General features: G+C 51.4%; 1 protein-coding gene across 1 annotated transcript in view; it reads left to right on the top strand.

Moving 5' to 3' along the window:
• The window catches only part of SPNS3 (SPNS lysolipid transporter 3, sphingosine-1-phosphate (putative)), a 40,599-nt gene that overhangs the window by 10,102 nt on the left and 5,870 nt on the right, over positions 1–24,627 (top strand). Inside the window, 2 exon segments of the mRNA XM_067715881.1 lie at positions 3,403–3,592; positions 22,295–22,360. Of these exon segments, the coding sequence (XP_067571982.1) occupies positions 3,403–3,592; positions 22,295–22,360 (256 nt within the window).

Genomic DNA, 24,627 nt, shown 5'->3' with positions numbered 1-24,627 from the left:
ACACTCTCGCTGGCGGCTCTCGGGGAGAATCCTTCCTTGCCTCTTCCAGCTTCTGGTGGCTGCTGGCGGTCCTTGGTTGTGGCCGCATCACTCCAAGCTCAACATCCACGGTCACGTTGCCTTGTCCTCTTTGTCTTAGATCTCCCTCTGCTTCCCTCTTATAAGGACATTTGTAATTGCATTTAGGGCCCACCAAAAAATTGGAGGATCATCTCCCTACCTCAAGAACATTAATGTAATCACATCTACAAAGTCTATTTTGCCATATAAGGGAATATATTGTCACAGTTTCCAGAGATAGATGTCTTGGGTTGCGGGGCATTATTCAACCTACCACAGGGTCCTGGTGTTCGGGTTCTGCACAGACCCTAGCTATTAATACACCCTCCATAGTTAGGATAAGCCCGCAGGTGAGGGTGGGGCGGGAGCAGGAAGCTGCAGGACACAGGATTCTAGCTCAGCCAGAGGGAGAACTTCCAACATACAGAGCGGGGGCCCAGACGGAAGGGGCAGCATTAGGGTAATGAGCTTCCCATCCCTGGGGGCATGTAAGTAGGAGTTGGATAGCTGCTTGCCAGGGCCATTGTACAGAGGATCAGCATAGAACTTGCAGGCTTTAAGGACCCTCTTGGCTCAGAGTCTGATTCTGGGAAGGCTTTGTGGGGGTGGGGACATTTCGTGGTAGGTGTGTCCTCTGGCCACACCTCTGCTCAGGGGCACTGGGGGTCCCCCATCTACACCGCCTGTTTGAATAAGGAATCCTAAGTCTTAGAAAGGTCTCGAGACCCTGCCAAGGCTGGCTCAGACCGGGACTCAGAGGTAGATAGCATTCATCCGGGATTTGGGGTCACTTGACTGGGCTGAGCCGGAGCCTGGTACAGCTTGCAAGGCTAGGAAGGTTCGGTGAGCACCTTTAAGCTGCCTAAGGACACACATGCTTTGTTTGGAAGCAGAGGGCCAGGAGACCCTGGCTCTGCCAATGTGGGGCTGTGTGGCCTCAGACAGGTCTCTGCCCTCTCTGGGCTTTACACAATCTCCTATAAACCAAGGGGATGGGGCAGGGAAATAAACCCATTAGTCCTCAGCCTGTGGGACGGACATTTCACAGAAGTTATTTAGGGGAGAGGTAGTTTTTTGTGGCACTCAATTTGTCAGTAACCATAGTCTTGCGTCTGTCATGTTCTTACCTCTTGGTGGTAGCCATGGACGTAATATCAGGCACCTGGCACTTTTGGAAAGGTTTGGATCTGGGAGGGGATCCTGGCCAGGTGGAGAATGGTGGGTGGGGGCAGTGGTGCTCCAAGGCAGGGAAGCCAGAAAGTGTAGGGTGAGTTTAGAGAATTTCCAGTCATTTGTGCAGAGTGAGGGAAGGAGAAAAGAGGGGAGGTTACACAGGTCAGCAGGGGCCAGTCCTGCAGTGCTGGCTGGGAGCCTGCCCTGAGGACAACAGGGAGCCACTTAGGGGCTGGAAAGGTCCTAGTTACCTTCGTTTTTTCAAGAGTTCACGCTAGTCAGTCTCAGCATTCCTTTGGGCTTCTTTAAAAGGAGGCTTGGGGGACTTCGCTGGTGGTCTAGTGGTTAAGAATCTGTCTTCCAATGCAGGGGACGTGGGTTCGATCCCTGGTTGGGAAACTAAGATCCCACATGCTGTGGGCAACTAAGCCCGCATGCCACAACTACTGAGCCACAACTAGAGAGCCCACGTGACGCAGCTAAGACCCGACGCAGCCAAAAATAAAATGAATAAATATTAAAAAAGGAGGCTTGGGCCCATCCTTTGGGCTAGACCAGGAGGATGAAGGTGTATATTCACATCCTGTTGCTTAGTAGCTGGGTAATCTTGGACTCAACCTTTCTTTCTTTCTTTTTTAAAAATATTTTGTTTATTTATTTATTTGGCTGCACTGGGTCTTTGTTGAGACACGCGGGATGTTCGTTGCCACGTGTGGGATCTTTGTTGTGGTGTGCAGGATCTTTAGTTGCAGCATGCGAACTCTTAGTGTGGCATATGGGATCTAGTTCCTTGACCAGGGATCGAACCTGGGACCCCTGCATTGGGAGCACGGAGTCTTAGCCACTGGACCACCAGGGAAGTCCTGGCCTCAACCTTTCTTAACCTCACCTGTTTCAGCTGTCCACCTGGGAATTCTGGGAGAGATCAGTGAGCCATTTGGTTAATATCTCTTGTTCCAGGCTCTATGCTCCCAGCCTAGAGTCAAGAAAGTAAACCGAACCTGGTTTCTGTTCTCCAGGAATTCACAGCCTAGTGAATAACCTTGATGATAGAGACATGGAAGATGTTATGGGAACTGAAGGGGGTGAACAAATCAGCAGAGGGACAAGGGAAAGCATCCTCAAAGAGGGGACCTTTGTGATGGGTCTTGAAGGATGCATAGGAGTTCGGTAGGTAGAGAAACCAGTGAAGGGTGTTCCAGATGGAAGAATAAAAGTATGAAGTGGGGACAGCAACTAGTCTGGGGACTGAGGAGGATGGAATTGGGGTTTGTGGTTGAGGTCACCCAGAGTCAGATCATGAAGGACCATGTATACCACAATGAGCTGGAACCGAATCTGGTGGGTGTTTAAGAGCTGGTGGAGAATTTTAGGCAGGGAGTGGGCAGGGGCGTAGTCAGATCTGTGTTCTAGAAAGCATCCTCTGGGGGACCTGTATGGAGGTTGTCCTAGAAGGACAGGTTTCTACAGGAGGGAGGTGCAGGAGGGACCAAGTGGAGTTGAAATGGGTCTAGGAGTAGGTGGCAAAGGTAGTGAAGTTAAGAGGGGGCTACTTGAGAGGTGTTCAGAAACAGAGAGTCGAAGGATGGACTCAAGGAGGGGAGGGTGTGTGGGACTTCACTGGCAGCCCAGTGGTTAAGACTCCGCGCTTCCACTGCAGGGGGCATGGGTTTGACCCCTGGCTGGGGAACAAAAAAAAAGAGAGAGAGGAAGGGTGTGTACAATGCCGGTGTATCATAGGAGCTCGATAAATAAATGCTCACTTACCTGCATTCTATTAGTACTGGGACCTGGAAGGTGAGAAGGTTGGGGCCAGTGTGGGACTGTAGAGTTAAGATTTCTGAGTGGGGCAGTTTTAGGTGGTGAAACAGTGGAGGAGATTGCTGGCAATGAGGCAGGCTGGGCGCTGGGGTGCTGGGGTGCTAGGAAGATCACCCACATGGCCAGTGGCATCCCCAGGTTGAGGCAGGAAAGAGAATGGGAAGGGTAGGGGAGTACGTGGATCCCAGAGCAGGGTCCCAGGGACCCACGAGCATCGGTTAGGAGGGAGGGGAAGGGGCCCACAGCCACACTTTCTGTAGGTACCAGATCACGCACTGGGGGGTAGGCGGCCGGACCCCTATCCTGACACCACCGGCTGACCAATCCCTCTCTGCTCTTTTCCATCAGCCTGATTTTTGGGGTACTGACTGTTGTGACTGGCCTTGTTGGGGTCATCCTGGGAGCAGAGGCTTCGAGGAGATACAAGAAAGTCAACCCAAGGGCTGAGCCCCTCATCTGTGCTGCCAGCTTGTTTGCTGCAGCCCCCTGCCTCTACCTGGCTCTCATCCTGGCCCCGACTACCCTCCTGGCCTCCTATGTAAGTGAAGGCCCCTTTGGAGGTGGGAGTGGGGTGAGGTGGGTAGGGAGCTCCTGTTTCACATAGGCTTACGTTGTGCCGGGTCTTCACGTACATTACGTTTATCCTTCTGGGGAGCTTTGTTATCCCCATTTAACAGATGAGGAAACTGAGGCTTACCAAGAGTAACACAGCTAGGGGCGGAACTGGGGTTTGAGCCTAAGCCTTTCTAAAGTGTGTCCTCTGAGCTCCTGGTTAATACTTTGATGGGAGAACATGAGACCCCTTTATTCCCAGGACATGTGTTGAGTCCAAGAAGAAATAGGGTAATTCTCCCCAGGTTACAGATGACGAAAGTGAGGTTCAGATTGGCCATAGCCAGTGCGGACACTGCTTTAAAGGTGACAGTATTAAGGATACCGTATCTTCCAGATCCATATCCCATCACATCCCTTCATGTGCCTCACACTCCGGTTATACCAGTGACAGGTGCTCACATCTCCCAGCCTTTGCTTGTGTCCATTCCCTCCGCCGGGGGCACCATTCCCCTCTTCTGTGCATCCTAAAGTCGTTCTGCTGTAAGACCCAACTCAAAGGCCACCTCCTCCAAAACCTTCCCAGGCTACTCTATGCTCACATCAGAATTCACTGGGGCTCCGTGCATGTTTAGGTCTCATCAGGCGTCCTGGTGTATCCGTATCCCTACATACACACTTATATGTGTGCTGCTGTATCCCTGGCTCTCCAGAGCCCTGGCCCTGGTTGTCCCACCTGATGGGAAGGAGCCACTGATACCGGGAAGATGGCGCCAGCCTAGCCCCAGCTAGACTGGTTCAAGCTTCCTACCCCTCCACTCCCACTCCCTGGTCCTAAGGCCCTGGGGACCCACCACTGTGGACATGGAAGCCCCTGCATGTGTGGGTGGGGTTCACAGAGCAGGCTGGACTCAGAAAGCAAATCAATAATAGCTTTATTGTTCCCTGACCAGTTTGAGTGTGTCTCTCCCCCATGACCAGACCCCATAGCTTTTCTTTCTTTTTAAATTTTTTACATTTAATTTTATTTATTTATCTCTGGCTGCATTGGGTCTTGGTTGCTGCACGCGGGCTTTCTCTAGTTGCAGCGAGCAGGGGCTACTCTTCGTTGCAGTGGGCGGGTTTCTCATTGCGGTGGCTTCTCTTGTTGCTGAGCTTCAGTAGTTGTGGCACGTGGGCTCAGCAGTTGTGGCTCGCGGGCCCTAGAGCACGGGCTCAGTAGTTGTGGTGCACAGGCTTAGTTGCTCCGTGGCATGTGGGATCTTCCTGGAACAGGGATTGAACCCGTGTCCCCTGCATTGGAAGGCGGATTCTTAACCACTGCGCCACCAGGGAAGCCCCCACCATAGCTTTTCCAGTTACACTCATGAAGCCCAGTCTCATTTAAATCAAAACTTTTGTTCTACTTCCAAATAAAGCTTCTATCCAGGTCCAGAAAATTGCACTGGGGAGAGGGGGAGCTCTACTCGGTTGGATTCTCCTTGCTCCATCTCTGTCCTTTGTCCCCAAGACCACGGCTCCCCCGGGATCCTGACCGCTCCAGGGTTGGGCAGGCCAGCAAAGATGACCGGAAATGGGCCAGGTGTTATTGGTGTCTGGCGTTGTTTTGCTGACTGTCAGTGCCCTCCTTGTGGTAGATGCCCAGATGTTGGCTGACTCCTCTCTTGGGAGCACTTTTGTGGGTTCTGGGGGCCTCGGGCCCCAGCATTTGCATTGTCCAATTCCCTGGTGCAGGAGACATCGTCACCTGTGTACTGTCGCAGCTTCCCTCCGCTCCTTTCCAGGGTTGCCCTTCCAGCTCTTCCTCCTGGGCCCTGTCGCCCCAGGCAGGCACCCCATGGGGCTCCCCTCTTGTGACCCTCAAGCCTGTCTCCTCTCCATGGTTTCTGTTTGACCCCTGGATGTGCTCAAGATGTAGCTGCCCCTACTGCTGCCCTTGTACATCCTCCTGTTCCCAGGTGACATGTGTTGGGGTGTCCTGAGGATGCTCTTTGTAGATGCACCCCAGGTGGCCCTGGTGTAGGAAAGTGCATTTTTTGGGCATCCAGCCAGGGAGAAAGCCCAGTGTCCTTCCTGACAGGCACTGCGCTTTCTGTGGGTGGGCCACCCGAAGCCCCTCACTCAGCTTTCTCACTCTTCAAATAAATCCTCCCCAGCCTGGGTCTCCAGCCTTCTTCTGTATAAGCTGGGGGGCCACATGGGATGGTTCCCTTTCTCTCTCTGAGTCCTGAGGTGTGTCTTGTGCCTCTTTTAAGGTGTGGGTGCTTCTCACCAGTGTCGTCAGCCTTGGTTGGGTTTCCGCTGAAGTTCCTGGGGAATAGACAAGTCCTGTTAACATTCCCTTCTGCACGTGCTCTTATTTAGTCCTTACAGTGCCCTCCTCGGAAAGGGTTTTTCTCATCCCCACTTGACAGATGGGAAAACTGAGGCCCAGAGACAGCAACACAAAGAGTAGGACAGATAAACCTCTAACGCAGCTCCGCAGACTCCAAAGTCTCTGTCCTTCATGCCGCACTGACCCTTGTCACCCCCATGGGAAAGAAACAGAGGCTGGCGTACACCAGGCACTAATAAATACCTTAATGCTTATTGTCTGAGGGAGTGACTGGGACCGTCATCTCCAGCTGGTGGGGACTGAATGGGCCTGACCTTGCAGGGAGGCTGAGGCCTGGGCAGATGGAGGCCCCATTTAAGGCCTGTCACTGCATTGGCTGGGCCCGCGGACCACCTGCCAGTTCCGCTTCTGCCACTGTCTTGCTTGGCTCTGGGAAGCAGCTCCTTGGCTGTGTTTTGGGGACACAGCTGTCCCCCGCCCCATAGCCTGGCGCATCTCCAGAGCTGGATGGCTCATCTAGAAATGACATTGCATCTTGGCTGACAAAGCCAGCTGGGGAATCTCTTCTCTAGGCCGGCCCTGGGACGCGAGGGACTGCAGGGCAGGAAGGCTGGCAGGGCTGGGATGTGTCCATCGTCCAGTGCTGGGAAGCTGCTCCTCCTTGTGGCTCGTGTTTGGGCTGGGCAGGATCCCCAGCGACCAGAGCTCCAGCCTTCCAGAAGTGGTGCGGTTCTTTCTGGAACCCCTGACCAGACCCCCCTCCTCCATGGCTCTGTCTGTGCTTCTGAGGTTCTGAGATTCAGGCTCTAGCTCCCCCCATCCCCGCACCCCCGCACCCCTGCCCACTAACACCAGTCATAAATCTTTTTTTTTTTTTTGCATTACGCGGGCCTCTCACTGTTGTGGTCTCTCCCATTGCGGAGCACAGGCTCCGGCTGCGCAGGCTCAACGGCCATGGCTCACGGGCCCAGCCGCTCCGCGGCATGTGGGATCTTCCTGGACCGGGGCACAAACCTGTGTCCCCTGCATCTGCAGGTGGACTCTCAACCACTGCGCCACCAGGGAAGCCCAGTCATAAATCTTTAACACCTCCAAACTGCCCCTCTTCTCTTGGTCCGCTCTGTCCTGTCATGGCACACGCCTTGCCGTCTTTCTCTAGGACTGTCCCAAGAGCCCCCGTCCTGGTCTCCATGTCTTCCTGCTCCCCCACCACGATCTGTTCTCCCCACACTGCCAGAGGGACACCACAGAAACTTCCCTGCTTGAAAGCCTTGCATAGCTCCTTGGTGCCTCTGGAACTAAGTCTAACTCCTCATCCTGGCATTCAAGGCCCCTCATGAACGGCCCTGACATCCTTAGTAGCGTTATTCGATGTGGTTCTGCCATGCAGGTCCCCTCCTGATTCCCAGGATATGCCCTGTGCTCTCCATATCCAGGCTCTCCCTCTGTTTCCTCTACTCCCTTCCCTTCTCCATACGCCCGAATCATTCTGGGCCTTCAAGGGAGGCTAGAGCACCATCTCTCCATGGAGCCTTCCCTGATTGCTAGAGCCAACACTCTCTCCCCATACTCGCCACTCCTCAGCACTGTCTTCCTTGGGTCCTGGTTACTTATGCTCTGACCACCCCCTCCCAGCTGGGCCCAGGTTTGTTCCTATCTTTCTCAGCACTCCAGCCCGAAGCGCAGTGTCAGGCACTTGGAGTGGGGTTGGGGTGATCAACTGTTTGCTGTGTGAATGGTTGAGTGACCAGCTATTTTCATTCATTCATTTATTCAACAGGTATTTATTGAGTGCCTATAAAGGTGGCATGCTAGTTTAAATGCCACAGATATAGCAGTAGATAAAACAGACTAAATTATCTCTGTTTTTAGGGAGCTCCCATTCTAGTTGGGGGAGATAGACAACAGGCAAGATATATAAGTAAAATTCACGATATTGTGAGTTATGGGATATTTAGGGGAACAGTGTTCCAAGCAGAGGGAACAGCAACTGTAAATACCCTGAGGCAGGAGCGTATCTGCTGGGTTTAGGGAACAGCAAGAAGGGCACTGTGGTTAGTGTGGAATGAACGGAGAAAGGGAAATGAGGACAGAGAGGTGGTGGGACAAGATGATGTAGGGCCATGTGGGCATTGGGTGGGGCTGGCTGAGAGCTGAGTTGAGGTTTTGTGCTGAGGCGTGGGTGGTCTAGCTTATGTTTTTTGCATCCATTGAGATGGTCATGTAGTTTGTCCTTTATTTTATTAGTATGGTATATTACATTGATTGATATTTGTATGTTTAACCAACTTTGCATTCCTGGGATAAACCCTCCCTTGGTCATGGTGTAAAATTATATTTATATGTTGCTGAATTTGGCTTTTTAGTATTTTGTTGAGGATCTTTGCATCTATATTCATAAGAAATACTGGTCTATAGTTTTCTTGTGATGTCTTTGTTTGGTCTCATAGAGTGACTTGACGAGTGTTTCTTCCTCTTGTATTTTTTGGAAGAGTTTGTGAAGGATTTGTGCTAATTCATCATTAGCCATTTGCTAGAATTCCCCATTGAAGCCATCTGGTTCTGAGCTTTTTTTTGTGGGAAGTTTTCTGATTACTGACTCGATATTTACTTATTATTGGTCAATTAAGGCTTTTTATTTCTTTTTAAGCCAGTCTTGGTGGTTTGCATCTTTCTAGGAATTTCATTCACAGTATTCCCTTATAGTCTTTTTAATTTCTGTAAGGTCGGTAATAATGTTCATTCTTGATTTTAGGAATTTGAGTCTTCTCTCTTTTTTTTTTTCTTGGTCAGTGTAACTAAAAGTTGGTCAGTTTTGCAGCCAACTTTGGTTGTATTGATTTTCTCTATTGTTTTTCTATTACTGACTTACGTTTAATGGAATCACTCTGACTTCTCTGTTGAGAATAGACTTCCCATGAGGGTATGGGGTACAGGAGCAGAAGCAGCAGAGGTGGTAAGAAATGGTTGGATTATAGATATGTTTTGAAGGTAGATCTATCAGAAGTTCCTGATGCATTCAGTGTGGGGTGTGAGAGAGAGAAGAGTCAAAGGTGAGTTCTAGGATATTAGCCTCTGTAGCTGGAAGGAGGGAGAGGCCATTAACTGAGATCGGAAAGTAGGCAGGAACAGCGGCATTTGGGGGAAGATGAGCAGCTTGGTTTTGTACATTCTGAGTTTGTGGTGGGAGGTTGACGTCCAAGTACAGGTGTTAGTAGAGCTGGATGCAGGAGTCTGGAGTCCATGGGACATGACATCATCCCTAAAACTTCAGTGGGTGGGAACTGGCTGCAGTCTACCATGAAGGATTGTCATTAGGTGTGGGAGACCTATGGGGGTCAATATCAGAAAGGGTGTCCAAAGGGGGCTGAGGAATTCGCTTCTGTTCATATTAGTTTCAAGATAGGAAGAATCACTTGAGTCTCTTCAATCCACCCATCCATCCATCCATCCCTCCTTCCATCCATCCATCCATCCATCCCTCCTTCCATCCCTCCTTCCATCCCTCCATCCATCCCTCCATCCCTCCTTCCATCCCTCCTTCCATCCATCCATCCATCCATCCCTCCTTCCATCCCTCCTTCCATCCCTCCTTCCATCCATCCATCCATCCATCCATCCCTCCTTCCATCCCTCCTTCCATCCATCCATCCATCCCTCCTTCCATCCATCCATCCATCCCTCCTTCCATCCCTCCTTCCATCCATCCATCCATCCATCCATCTATCCATCCATCTATCCATCCATCCACCCATCCATCCATCCACCCATCCACCCATCCATCCATCCATCCATCCATCCATCCATCCGTCCGTCCGTCCATCCATCCGTTCACCTTCTCAGATTGTAGGAACCAAAGTTCTTCCTGTACTTTCTCTGCCAGTTCTGGGGAGATAGATAGGGCTTCCTGCGAAGGCCCACAGGAATGTGGGTATGTGTACTGCTAGTGTGTGCACGCATCTAAGTGTGAATATATGCAGGTCTGTGAATATGAGTGGAGATATGTGTGCTTTTGTGTGAATACACCTCTGTGTCTGTACAGCCATGCTCTGTGTATGTTGCATATACACGTCATTCATTCTATATATGCGTAGTATGTATGTGTCCATGTATGCTGTTTTGCATACATGTCTGTGCATGAGTGTGCACATGCACATGTATCAGGGCAAGCAGATAATTGTGTGGGATGTGTGTGCACATGTGTGTCTGCAGCTGCCTATAGCTTTCATCAACTGCTTCTGGGCTCTAGCTGCACTGCGTGGGGAGGAAGGGTTTTTGGAGGCATCGTGGGCATGCCTGTCCTCAAATTTCCTGAAGTAGGGCCAAGTTATGCGGTCTGTTTCATGGCAATAAGGTTTCCTGAGCATATAAAATCTGGTCTGGGGCCTTCCGTGGGGGAGCCCGCTCCCTGGGGCCCACCTGCAGGAGCAGAGGGTTCCGTCTCTTCCCTCCTTCCAGTCCCCTTGGCAGGGGAACTTGACTTCTTGGCTGTTAATTGGGATCCAGACACACACAGCAGGTCTTGGCTCACACCGTCTTCCTTGGCCTTCTTCCCAGAGCCGCTGCCCTTCAGAGGAGAAAGGGTTTGTACCCAGAGGAGGGACTGAGCCCAAGGTACGAGCTCCATCATCACTTGTCTGATAGCTGGAGGATGTGGCTGAACGTCGGCAATCCCCCCTTGGGTGGGCTTTGTGGTCCAGAGGAAGTAGCAGGAGTTGGGGGATGACAATGAGCATGCACTGAGGCGTCTGAAAGACCTGGACATCGTTCCTGCTTCTACACTTACTAGCTGTGTGAGCTAGGGCAAGATCTTGACCTTGCTGAGAGTCAGTTTTCTCAGCTGTAAAATGGGAGTGTTCGTACTTTCCCCTTGGTTTCATTGAGGAGCTAAATGAACTTTTGGACCTGTTCTAGTTAGTATAGATACATAATGAAACTTAGTGGTTTAAAATAAGAAAAACACTTATTTTGCTCACGAATTTGCAGTTTGGGCAAGGTGGGGACTGGGGCTGACATATCTCTTTTCCACTTGGGGTTAACTATGCAGAATGGGGGTGGGGGAACTGGATCGTCAAAGGCTGAGGGCCGCCTGATGGTTGATGCTGGCTGTTGGCTGAGACCTTAGCTGGAGCTACTGGCTAGAGCAGCTGCCTGTGACCTCCCCATGTGGCCTGAGCTTCCTTACAACATGGTGGCCGGCTTCCAAGGACTAGAGTCTTGAGAGAGCCAGGTGAAGCTGTGTTGCCTTTGAGGGCCTGCCCTTGAAAGTTACACAGCGTCACTTTCACTGCATTCTGTTCTTCACTTGAGCCACAACTTCTTGCTCAGATTCGAGGGGAGAGAGAACGGATTCACTCTTTTTGGTGGAGACTAGCAGTGATCTGAAAGAGCATGTGGAAATATTACAGTGACTGTTTTGGGAAAATACAGTCTGCTACATGCCCCAAAGGTTCCTCCTTCACTGAGCCCTGGGTCAGTGACATCTAACATTACGGGGAGGAGTGTCTGGGCATGTGGCCATGAAACCCCACAGGTGTAACCCTACCCCTGCCCAGGGTGTCTCTGGTTCTGTGCTGCTCTTCCTGTTTCACAGGTGAGAAACCAGGGAGTGGGGGTCTTCACCCTTAAACCCTGCCGGGCTTCACGGGCCGAGGGAGCAGAGGTCTCAAGGAGCAGAGTCGAGGCCATGGTGAGGTGGCTGTGAGGCAGGTCCCAGCCAGGATGAGCAGAAATGTTCACTCACTTATCAGATATTTCCCAAGCACCTCCTGTGTGCCAGGCACTGTTCTAGGCTTTGAGGATGATGCAGCATTGAACAAAACAGGCAAGAATATGTATGCAGTAAAATAAATGGTATGTTAGATGGGAATGAGCTCTGTGGAAAAGAACAGAGCATGGAAAGTGGACAAGAAGAGGGACTGGGCTGTGCAGGATGGTCAGGGAGGCCTCACAGAGATGGTGGTGCTTCAGCAGCAACCTGAAGCAAGTGAGAGAAGGAGCCATGTGGATACACGGGTGGAGTGGGGGAGAGCTCTCCATGCAGAGGGAAGTGCAAAGGTCCTGAGGGGGAAATCATGCTGGTGTCTTCTAGGAAACGTGGTTGGAATGGGGCGAGCCAAGGTAGAGCAAAGGAGATGAGGTCAGAGGGAATGCCGGGGGTGGGGTGGGGAGTGTGGGGCACTGATTGTGTGGATCCCTGCACATAGAATGAACTTGGCTTCCAATTTAAGTGAAATGGGAAACCACTAGAGAATGTCTAGCACAGAAGTGATGCTCTGACTGATGGTTTGTATCAGTCACCTATTGCCGAGTAACAAATCACCCTAAAACGTAGTGGCTTAAGACAACAATTTATTATTTCTTATGATTCTGTGAGTTGGCTGGATGGTTTCTTGCCTGGTTTCACCTGTGCTCACTCCCGTGGCCGCCTTCACCTGGAAGACTGGGTGGGGTGGGACATCCAAGCTGGCCTCACTCGTGTCTGGCCGTCAGCTGGGGCTCCTCCATTCTCCTCCATGTGGCCTCTTGTCTTCCACTGGGTGAAACCGGTTACTTACATGGTGGTCTCAGGGCCGCATTCCAAGAAAGCAAAGCGGAAGCTGCAAAGTCTCTTAAGGCCTAGGCCAGGAACAGCACAGCATCACTTCTGCCTTATTTTATTGGTTGAAGCAAGGTGTGAAACTGAGCCGGTTTCACCATGGGAAGGGACTGTACAAGGGTGTGAATACCAAGAAGCATGATTAATTGGTGGCTGTTTTGTAACTACCTACCACGTAGTTTACCAAGGTCTCTCTGGCTGCTGTGTTGATAATAGAATGAAAAAGGACAAAGACGAGAGACAGGGGAACCCATTAGGAGGCTTTCCAATATTATAGGCAAGAGATGCCTGTGGCTTGGATTGGGCAATTTATGGAGGAAGTGCGAAGAAGTGGTCAGATTCCGGGTACGTTTTGGAAGTAGAATCGACAGGATTTCCTGACGGGTTGGGTGTGGAGTGTGAGAGAAATGGGTGAGTCAAGGGCAACTCCAGGGTTTTGGGCCTGAGCAACTGGAAACACGGAGTTGCCATTTACTGAGACGGAGAAGGCTGGAGGGAAGTACGGAGTTGTTGTTGGTTTTTTTTTTTTTTTTTGGAAAGGATGGGATTAGGAGTTCAATTTTAGACATGTTGAATTTGAGATGCCTTTTAAAACATTCAACTGCAGATGTTAAGAGGCAGTTGGAAATTTATGAGTCTGGAGTTCAGGAGAGAGGTCTAGGCTGGTTATGTAAAGCCGTGAGACTGAATGAGATCAGCAAAGGCCTGAGCTTGGATAGAAAAGAGAAGAGGACCAAGGATCACACTCTGGGGGACTCGACACGTCAAGGATATGGAAGCATCATGCTATCACAGTGAAATCAAGCGATGAGACCAACAATTCAATCCACCACACTCTATCAATGACCTTTCTATTTTTATTTGGGGGAAATTAAAAAAAAAAAAGCAAAACCAGAAAAGCACAAAGAAGAAGATAACAATTTTCCATTTTCTCATCCCCTAGAATCAGCTACTGTTAACATCTTGGCCTGTTTGCTTCTACTTTTGTGATGTGACCATCCTTCTATATGTGCCTCTGTATATAAACCCAGATATATGTGTTTAGAAATACTTTTGTTAAACTGAGGTTATCTGGTAATTTTAAAAACAGATTTATTGAGATGAAATTCAGGTATCATACAATTTAAAGTACAAAATTTAATGGTTTTTAGTATATTCACAGAGGTTTGCAATCAACACCACATCAATTTTAGAACATTTTCATCACCTCAAAAAGAAACTTTATAAGACAATAGAATAAATGCATTTCTTGGGCTTCCTATAAAAAAAAAAGAAACTTCATATTCATTATAAATCATTCACCATTTCCCCCTAACCATCCTCTATTCCAGCCCTAGGTAACTGCTAAGCTGCTTTCGGCCTTTATAGATTTGCCTATTCCGGATATTTCATGTAAATAGAATCATATAGTGTTTAATTCATTTATATGAATTTACCTGAAGAAACTGAAGTGAAATCAAAGGACTTGGTTAACTTCAAATTAATTTTAAAACTTTGGACTTATTGATGAATCCTGATCAGCTTTCTTATACCTCCCCCTTCTTCTCTCCCCAGTCTCCTGGTTTTTGTTAGTTATATTATTATTTTTACTTTTTCTAGATTTATAACACTCACAGTCTGTTCTCTAAGCATAATCCTTAGATCTGGGACAGTAGTCTCAGATTTAAATAGATTCAATACTCATTCTCCATCTGTTGCATAGATGCTCCATTCCTGAGTTCTTCGTTTTGGTTCAACTCCTAACTGAGTAGATTTTGTGGTTAAATAGTTTTTAATCCATTCTGTCCCCCTTTCCAAACCAAAAAGGGCTAGAGAGGTGGTTTTCCTTTGGTTCATTTATGTTTGAGGTTGTCTTCTCCTCTTTCCCTCTTTTCTTGAACAACAATTCACTGGGTATGGTATTGTTGGCTCACATTTTCTTCCTTTCATTACTTTGCAAACATTTGTTCCATTGTCTTTTCGTATCAAATATTGCTGTGAAGAATGAAGTTTAAAAAATCTTTCATATCGATTCACTTTTTCATCTGGATACCTGAAGATTATATTATTTATTCTTGAAATTCAGTGGCTTAGGTAGTGTATTAGTTATCTCTTGCTGTGTAACAAATCATCCCCAAGTGTAGTTGTTTAAGACAGCACACATTTATTATCTCACAGTTTCTGTGGGTCAGGAATCCAGGCATAGCTTAGTTGGGTCCTCTGCTTCATGGTCTCTTGTAGGCTCCAATCAAGGCATTAGCCCAGGGTCTGTGGTCTCATGTGAAGTCTCAACTAGGGAGGGATCTGCTTCCAAGCTCACTCAGTGGTTGTGGGCCTCATTCAGATCCTTCTGCGATGTTGGATTGAGGGCCTCAGCTCCTCATTGGCTATTGGCTGGAGTCTGCTCTCAGTTCGTTTGCTATGTTGGCTTCTTTTTTATGGCAGCTCCCTTCCTGAATATGTGTAGGCTGAGAAGGCAATAGAGGAGTCTATCAAGGGGAGTCACGGTCTTTTGTAACGTAATCACGGAAGTGGTATCCCATGACTTTTGCTGTATTCTGCTCATCAGAAGCACATCCCTAGGTCCAGCCCACACCCAGGATGAGATACAAGAGGCAGGGGTCTCTGGAGCCACGTTAGAAGCTGCTTGCAACAGCTAGGATATATCTCAATGCTAAATATTCTATATCATATAAAAGTTTGTTCATAACAGTGTTCTTATCTGCTGAATCAGCACTGAGTATCCTCCTTCCCCCCTCATCTCTTTGAATATTTCTTATGTTTGTTTATTTGTTGAGTTTTTTTTTTTTTTTTTTTTTAACCTGTGTTGGATCATCTTCTGGGCTGGGACTAGGGTAAGGCCAGCAAGGCATAAGGGCACACAATTTAAGGAGGCACTCACTCCCAGGGGCTAACCCTACACTTGTGCAACCCAGAGACTGAGTACCTCCTTAAATTTGGTACCCTATGTGTCTCACTTGCCGTGCTCTAGTCCCAGCCCTGATCTACTTCACCTGTCTTTCATATCATTTACTTCTCTCTAAATGTTTTCTCTTTTTCTTTTTTAAAGTTTTTTTTTTAATGTGGACCATTTTTAAAGTATTTATTGAATTTATTACAATTTTGCTTCTGTTTTATGTTTTGGGGTTTTTTTTTTTTTTTTTTTTTTTTTTTTGGCCACAAGGCATGTGGGATCTTAGCTCCCCAACCAGGAATTGAACCCGCACCCCCTGCATTGGAAGGCGAAGTCTTAACCACTGGACCACCAGGGAGGTCCCAATGTTTTCTTCTTTGTGTTTTTTAAAAATCAGTCAATCTGTGAGATTATCTCAAACCTTTCTCTATATTGGTGATTCTACTTTGGTTGATGTCTATTCTGTTTCTGACTGTTTTTAATTTATTAGTTCTGTAATAATGTTGTTTATTGCTTTGTTCCTCCATTTATTCCCTTAAGTCTGCAATATCCTTTTATATCTCATCCTATTGGAGGTTCATTTCATTTTTGAGCTCTTTATTGAATTACTATTCAATGTAGTTTGAAACAATTATAAGGTATTTCCTTCTGCTCCTTCTATCATCTGTCTTCTAGGTTGGGTTCTTTTTTCTTCCTTCCTCCTTTTCTTTCTTCTTCCTTCTCCACCTTTCCCCCTTTCCATTTCCTCTGTTTCTCCCTCCCTCCCCCTCCCTCCCTCCCTCTTTCTTCCTTTCTTTCTTTCTTTCTTCATTTCTTCCTTCCTTCCTTCCTTCCTTCCTTTCTTTCTTTCTTTCTTTCTTTCTTTCTTTCTTTCTTTCTTTCTTTCTTTCTTTCTTTCTTTCTTTCTTCCTCCCTCCCTCCCTTCCTTCTTTCTTTCTTTCTTTCTTCTCTCTCTTCCCTCCCTCCCTCTCTTCCTACCTCCTTCCCTCTCTCACTTTCTCTTGCTGTTTTATTTATTTATTTTTGTATGTTTGCACAGTTCACATACTGAGTGCTTTCTCTAGCCTGGGTGTGGGCAGCTCTGCTCTGATACTGAATTTGCTTTGATATAGTGTGGGTGACTCTTTTCTCCTACTCTCTTCCTGCCTTCTCTGTGACCATTCTCTTCCCCAAAGGAGCTGCAGTTTGAGAGCTGAGTGTTAGGTTCTCTGTCGCCTGAGGGAATTGCAGGGCTCAGGTAAGGCAGGAGGGGCTTTGTGAGAACACCTGGACTCTGCTCTCTCTTCTGGGGTTTAGGTAAATGCTCTATCACAGGGTTCATTCTACTTAATTACTGGCCTTAGGCCCAGTAAAAAACAGTAAAAAATTACTGTTTTTAGGCCTTATGTGGAGTCAGTAACTGGAGTCATTTATTCACTTTCACCACTTTTACCCATTTCTCCCCAGCAGCTTTTCCCACTGGTTCTCAGTTAAGAGTGGAAACACAGGACCCCTGCTCAGTTTATTTCCCTCTAGATGCTGGGGTTTTGGAGGAGAGCTCTGGGGAGGGAGGAGCTGAGAAGGGTTATATTCTCTACTTTACTCCAGAATTATCTGTTTTTTTTTGCCTTGGCTGCCAATATTTAATACTTACCTCATTAAGCTTTTTTTTTTCCTTTGGTGAAAAATGTTTCCCCCCTACCCCCCGACACTATTTTTTACTTTTGGGGGAAGGGAAGTCTATGGTGCAATTGCAACCCTCCGTTTTCACACAGGAGTTGCCCCGGATGATCTTTAAGGCTCCTTCCAGCCCAAACTAGATCGTAACCCTGAGTTCCCTTCTGGCCCAAGGAGCAATGTGGCCACCATGACACAGAGCAGAGCCAGCTTGGCGGTCACTGAGGGCTTTACATCCGGGGAGGGATGCTGCCCTTCTCAGCCTTGGCGATTCCTGAGCAAGGACCAAAGATGGAGACCCAGTATTTGCTGAGCCCGGTGCCCACAAGGGAGTCTTGCGTGATGGTTGGCAGGGAGCAGTCAGGATGTGTGTCCATTGTAGCTGTGGTCCGGGTCAGCTAAGGATTCCAGGGTTGGCTATGGGACCTGCTCTCACCCCTTGGTGGCCCAGACAGCTGGGCCGTGCAGGTGCCCCAGCTTGGGGGATCTCTCCTACCACTTGGCCCTTGCGGGTTTTTTGGACAAGCCTATTTATTTATTTATTTATTTAGGCTGAGTCAGGTCTTAGTTGCCGTGGGATCTTTAGTTGCGGCACGCAAACTCTTAGTTGCGGCATATGGGATCTAGTTCCTTGACAAAGGATCGAACCCAGGCCCCCTGCTTTGGGAGCAAGGAGTCTTAGCCACTGGACCACCAGGGAAGTCCCAGTCCTTTTGCTCTTGTGTCTTGGGCTGGAGTAACTGAGCCTTGCCAGAGGCTGCCTATGAGGGGCTGAGAGAGGCCCACCTACCCTTCCTCTGAGGACCCCACTTCCCTGCCAGGATCTAGCAGGTGTCTCTTCTTGGATGGGCAGCAGAGCCTGCAGTATCAGCTGGGTTCTCCAGGAGGACTGGAGCTCATTCCCCATCTGCCTGTCTGCCAGGCTGCTGGGCCTTTGCTGGCCCATGGGAGCTGGGCGGTACCCTTGTACCCTAAAGACAGTCCCTGCAATTACAGGTTGGCAGGCCCAGGGAAAAAGTGTGCCAGCCGGCCCAGCAGCTTGCTGGTGGCCAGTCTGTGCCAGGGACCTGCATCCTGACTGGCTCAACCATGCTGGGTGAGGAGTTGACCTGTGCAAGGGGAGGATCGGCCTTACCTCTGCCTGAGTCTCCGCAAGCCCATGGGAGACATTTGCTTTCTCCCCCCATTCTTTGCAGTTCAGAGATCAGTTACTGCCCAGTTGTCAGACTGAGATGGACCAAAGTGAATACACTGTCCCTTCCACTCCACAGGGGCTGAGCCTCCTCTGGGGCAGGTGCTCCAGCTTCCGCCCTGCTCCCTGCCCATGCCTACCTGTGCGTGCAGGTGTACGTGAGGAGGGTGTCTTTGTGTGTGAAGGTATGAGTGTGTGCATGTCCGAGTGCAGGTATGCACATGAGTGCAAAAGCAGGAGCGCGTTTGTGTACATGTGTACGTGTGTGTGTGCCCGTGTGATTGTGCACAGCTTGCTGTCTACATTATAAGACCACAAGCATGCACAGGTACATGCTAGGCTGTTTTCCAGCCGCCGTCTGTTTGGTTGGTACTCTTGCCACACATATTTTAATACTTAGAATGTCATCCCTGTTACCTGCTTATGTATGTGTCTTTGTGGTGTGTGAGTTTTGCGTATGTGTCCCAGGTTATGGGTCTAGGTATGCGTGCATGGGTCTTGGAGCTCTTGTGTGTGTGTGTGTGTGTCTTGAGGATGCACGTGTCTGTGCATGCTTGTGTGGTTGTGTATTATGTGAGTGCATGTGTCAGAGAGTGTGTGTGTGTGTATGTGTGTGTGTACGCCTCTCTGGCCGGGGGTGACTAAGGCCAGAAATATGCATCATCACCGCCCCCACTGGAGGGGGAAATCCTCTTGAGTGAAATGGAAAGGCCAGGGGTTGAGGGGCTCCACGCTTCTCAGGCAGTATTCCCAGGCCCTATCACCCAGGGAGACGGAGTCAGGGTGCAGGGAACCATGAACAGGCACTAAGGGGACAAGGCCAGATTTCCCATTTCCCTTTTGGAAGTCCCCTCCGGGGCTGCTGTCGGGAGGGATGGTGGGGCCTGGGAAACTGGTGAGGCGGAGGGACGGGGGAGGCCTGGACCAGGCCAGCAGCAGTGGCCGGGAGGAGGGGGCAGATCTGAGGGACATTTAGGATGCAGAATGGACAGGAATCGGTGTCTGGAGGGGTGCGAAGGCGAGCAAGGCATGTAGGAGCCCCCCGCCTCCCCCTTTCCGTGTCTGACCGCTTGGGCAGCTTGCTGGTGGCCAGTCTGTGGGTGGGTCCTGTATCCTGGCTACCTCAGACACCCTGGGCGGGGACAGTAACATGGGGGGACAGGAGGAGAGAGCAGGTTTGGGGACCTAGTCAGTGTGAGGGCCCTGTGGCCGTGCAGAAGAGGGCGTCCAGGGGGCTGAGGGGCCTGTGTGGGAGGAGCTTTGAACGGTCGGCTGGCTACATTCTTCACCGTGACTTAACTTCAGACCAGGGCCCTTCTTGTTTGTTTTGTTTTTTTAATTGTGGAACACAAGTCTGCATTGGTTGTGGAGGCCGCTGACTTCTCAGACCCGATTTGCACGCAGCCTGTGGGACCAACTGAAGTTATCTTGCAGCTTTAAAAGCAAAAGCTGTTGGTGGTGGAGGGGGCTGCTGGGGCGCTGGGCCACCCTATCGTAGCAGCGTTGGGGAAACCAAGGCCCAGAGTGTGGTGACCGCCAAGGGTGGCCCCACATGGCCAGGTCACACCTCTTTGATGGGGTGTCCCTCCAGGGGGTCACACCTCTTTGATGGGCTGTCCCTCCTTGAGCCCAGGCAGCTGCCTCAGGAGACTGTAATTACAGGATTAGGAGACGGCCTCTCCCCAGCTGGGCCTTTCGCCCCTCAAAGCCTCTGCGTGGAGGCGGGGATTTGGTGGCTTGGGTGGGTTTCCAGGTGTGTCTGAGGAAACCTGGCATCCTCAGGCAGCTCGTTCAGCCTGAAGGGGCCCGTTGTGGCTGCAGCCTCCCTCCGATCGGCCCTATTTTGGGGTCAGGATCCACCCTGCTCCAGCTGGAGGAAGGAAAAGGTGTACCTCAGCATGTCCCGGGGGTGTGGGGCAGCCGCGGGGAGGCCGCAGCACCTGCAGAGAGCAGGCTCCGTGCGGCTGGCCCCCCGGCTGTGGAGGGCAGGATGCCTTTGAGCTGGAAGTGGGAGGAGGGCAGCGGCCTGGCGGTCCTGGTGGATGTGGGAGTCGAGGGAAGGATGGGTGTGAGCTGCCCTCACGTCGGTCCCAGGAGGCCGGGTTGGCAGACCCTGTGGGGCTGGAATGCGGGTCTGCAGCCTGCCTGGGCCCCGCCTAAGGCTCGCCAGCTGGCCACTTCCTGATTCCCACCCCTGTGGGTGCCCAGCCCCGGGCCCAGAGGGAGGCCCCGCCCTGCCTTCAAGCGTTCCCCAGTCTGTGGAGGGCCAAGGACTAGTGAGACTGGGAGAAGACACCCGCTGCTCCCCCTTCCCAGGGGGTCCTGCCGTCTCTCCGCAGCCCCGGGCCACACTCCTGCCCGCCCGGCCTCGTGGGTGCCTTCTAGCCTCTTCGCCTCTGCTCACTACGGTTCTCTGCCTGGCACGGCCTCGGGGCCCTTCCAGACCCATGCTGATGCAGCCCATCCTTTGGGGCTCTGCTCAATGCCACCTCTACCTGGAAGCCCTCCGCATCCTGGGCTTTCCTCTGACTTCCCTCTTGCCAGCCTCGCCCAGCTCTGTGGTCTCTGGGACCTCTTGGAGTCTTCCCCCGACCTCACCGACAGCTTCCTGCCCCTCACCTTGCCGCAGGGGAGAGGCGCTCACCAGAAAGTGACTTGATGTGTGACCGTCGGCCTGAGTCTTCTCATGTGTGGAGTGGATGTAATGATACGTGTCTTATGAGGTGGCTGAGAGTTGGATGGGTGACAAGAGTGGACACGCCTGGCGCGCAGTCAGTGTGCAGGCAGTGGGCCTTTGGTTCCGCGGTCCTGGGTGCTTGTAGGCCTTTGGGATCCAGAGCCTGGGCTGCCCCAGGCACAGCCCCGTGACTCCAGGAATGACTAATTCCACTCCAGCAATAAGCCCTTAGAAGCTCTGAGAAATGAGACTTTTCCCCTCCTTCTTGCCGCTTCATTAAACTCTTCTTGAGTGAGTGGAATGAGGATTGTCCTAATCCTTTGGCACGAGGTGGGGGGTTCAGGGAGCTGGGAGAGACAGGTACGCAGCGGCCTCCAGATGGCGAGGCGGAGGGTGGGCACACAAGGTTATCCCAGCCCCACAGGTGCCCGGGGTGGGGGTGGGCACTGGACGGGGGCCGGAAGCCTCGTGTTTCAGGATGGCTTTGCCCTGGGCCAGCTGGCAACCTCAGATGAGCCCTGGCCCTGACCCGGGCACAGTTTACTGTCTCAGCCTTGCTCACCTCCCTGTGCTGCTCTCGGGGTCTGGGAAGGGGAAGGCCTAGGAGGGGCTGTTGATAGGAGGCCTGGACTGGGCAGTCTGGCTGGCATGCAGTAGACACCTCCTTAGTGTACACAGGCCTTAGGGGAACAAAGGGGAGGGTGGGCAAGTCCTGGACCTTTCTCCTCTGTTTCTCCACCTTTATTTATTTATTTATTTTTAAAAAATATTTTATTTACTTATTTATTATTTATTTATTTTGGATGTGCCGGGTCTTAGTTGCGGCACATGGGGTCTTTAGTTGCAGCATGTGGACTTGTTAGTCGCAGCATGTGGACTCTTCGTTGCAGCACACATGCAGGATCTAGTTCCCCGACCAGGGATTGAACCCGGGCCCCCTGCATTGGGAGCACGGTGTCTTACCCACTGGACCACCAGGGAAGTGCCTGTTTCTGCACCTTTAAACGTGGCCTGGGAGTCCTGGCTGCCTCCCTGGGTGACCTCAGTGGCTAGACCCTGGGGGCCGTCCATCAGGGGGAGTGCTCTTCCCAGGCCCGGGCCCTGGCACTCCTCTCTGGGTCACGGCTGCCAGTCTGCCCAGATGGGAATGTCCACCCACTCTGGAGGCTGTCGCAGCTGGGAAAACAGTTGCAAACCTCACCCACCCCAGTAAGTCTCGATGGGTCCTTCCTCTGGGCAGCCTCAGTCTCCTTCTCCACAGGTGGGAAGAAACAGCGCGGGGAGGGGCTGGTGACTGAGATCCAGGGAGCCTCATCCTGGCCACCCTTTGTTCACAGGTGTTCCTGGCCCTCGGGGAGCTGCTCCTGTCCTGCAACTGGGCCGTGGTTGCTGACATCCTGCTGGTAGGTGTGAGAGTCGGAACGGAGGGCTGGTCCTGGGGCCTCTCGAGCAGGGGCAGCTGGAGTCTGTCCTGCTCAGAGCTGGACTTCTGCTGTTGAGTGGCCTAGAGGCCAGGAGGGGCTTCAGAGACCATGGGGTAGGGGACCAAGGTCAATGAACAGTCACCTTGGACCAGGGGCCTCCCTGACAGTCTCAGACATATCCTTTGACCATCACTCCCATTTTATAGATGAGCAGATGGAGGCTCAGAGAGGGCAGGTGCCTGAACCAAGGTCACACAGCCTGCAGAGGCTCTGAGCCAAGACTGTGGCCCGGGTTTTCTTTTTTTTGCGATACACGGGCTTCTCACTGCTGCGGCCTCTCCCGCCGCGGAGCACAGATTCCAGACGCGCAGGCCCAGCGGCCATGGCTCACGGGCCCAGCTGCTCCACGGCACACGGGACCCTCCCGGACCGGGGCACAAACCCGTGTCCCCCGCATCGGGAGGCGGACTCTTAACCACTGTGCCACCAGGGAAGCCTGGGCCCGGGCTTTTTGACTCCAGACCTCCCTCCTTCTTTCTTGACTGCACTTCACAGCAAGCAGGCTCCTTGGCCTCCACTCTGGGTGTGCAGACAGGGATGCTGGACTTCAGGGCCACAGAGCCCAGGTGGGTCCAGGCCACCCCAGCTCCCATATCATGGGCTGCAAGGCAAGGGGCCAGCTCAGGCTATAATGAGGGCTGATGCTATCCTGACCCCATGACTGCTAGGTCCAGAGTCTAGCAAGACCCTCCCTGAGCCTCACACTCTCCGTCCAGCCTCCCTGCCTCCTTCTAGGAGAAGTGCAGGGAAACTTTTTGAACACTGAAGGGCTGTGCCCTTGTGGATTACACAGGGTCCCAGACCTAGGGACACCCCAAGAGCCCTCCTCCTGCCTCCTGGTAGTCCAGGGCTGGGTGGGCATGAGGGAACCAGAGCAGCTTGCAGTCGGCTGAGAGCTGTCCTGAAGGGGGTCTAGTGCAGGGGCACGAACCTGGATTCAGGAAACAGACCTGGGATTCAGCCCTGCTTCTGCCACCTACTAGCTGTGTGTGACCTAGGCAAGTCACTTTGTGTCGCCGAGCCTCAGATTCCCTGTGTGGAAAATGGAGATGAAAATGCCTCCTGGATTACTGTGAGGGTGAAATGAGATTATCCATGTAAAGCTTTTGCCCTGTTCCTGGCACAGAGAATGCTGGCTGGGATCCTGACAGCAAGTCAGTGGTTCCTACTTTCTCATCTTCCATCTCCCAGAGAAATCCTGGCATCCTGGAATCTGAGTTTGAAAGGACTGTGGGGAAGTGTAGTCATTTAATTAGCCAACAAAACCTGCTTGAATACTGCTGTGGACGGGAGGCTCACTCTCTGTCTAGATGCTCTGGCCCTCTTCTTGGCCCAGGCTCAGCGGATGTAGACAGGGCTGTCCTGTCTTTGACTCCTGGGTGGGTGTATCAGCTGCAGGGCTGGCGCGTCTTCTCTTTTCCTCCTTCCAGGCAGGAGACTTGGGCTCCATCCCAGACTCATCCATAGACCTGCTGAATGGCCTTGGGCCTCAGTTTCCTTGTCTATAAAAAGGGGTAATCATGGGCTTCCCTGGTGGCGCAGTGGTTGAGAGTCCGCCTGCCGATGCAGGGGACACAGGTTCGTGCCCCAGTCCGGGAAGATCCCACATGCCGCGGAGCGGCTGGGCCCATGAGCCATGGCCGCTGAGCCTATGCATCCGGAGCCTGTGCTCTGCAACGGGAGAGGCCACAACAGTGAGAGGCCCGCGTACCGCAAAAAAAAAAAAAGGGGGGTAATCATAACCAGCCTGGCGGGGTAAGCAAGATAGCCTGAAGGAAAGCCCTCTGTATGTGGAATCGTGCTGGCAAATCCTTTATTTTTTGGCCAAGCTGTACAGCATGTGGCACCTTACTTCCCCGACCAGGGATTGAACCCGTGTCCCCTGCATTGGAAGTGTGGAACCGCTAAGGAAGTCCCAGGCAAACGTTGTCTTGAGTGGGGCTGCCCACTTGTCCTCTGAATCCTGCCCCCTGCAGCTTCCTCCACGTCCCCCCCTCCCCCCGCCTGCTCCCTGCTGCACACGGCAGCCCTGCAGATATGTGAAGACTGCGCCTGTGTGTGCTCCCCCACCACCACCGTGTCTGTATTTGCAGGAATGATTAACCTGGCAGAGCCAGGCTCTTTGTAGAGCTGTGTGTGGGCTGGGGACAGGCGAGGAGGGGTGAGGGGGCCAGTTAGCCATAGTC

This window comes from Pseudorca crassidens, chromosome 19 (assembly GCF_039906515.1).
Source record: "Pseudorca crassidens isolate mPseCra1 chromosome 19, mPseCra1.hap1, whole genome shotgun sequence".
Classification (NCBI taxonomy): Eukaryota; Metazoa; Chordata; class Mammalia; order Artiodactyla; family Delphinidae; genus Pseudorca; species Pseudorca crassidens.
The sequence above is the reverse complement of the archived record's forward strand: the minus strand, read 5'-3'. Positions and strand labels throughout refer to the sequence as shown.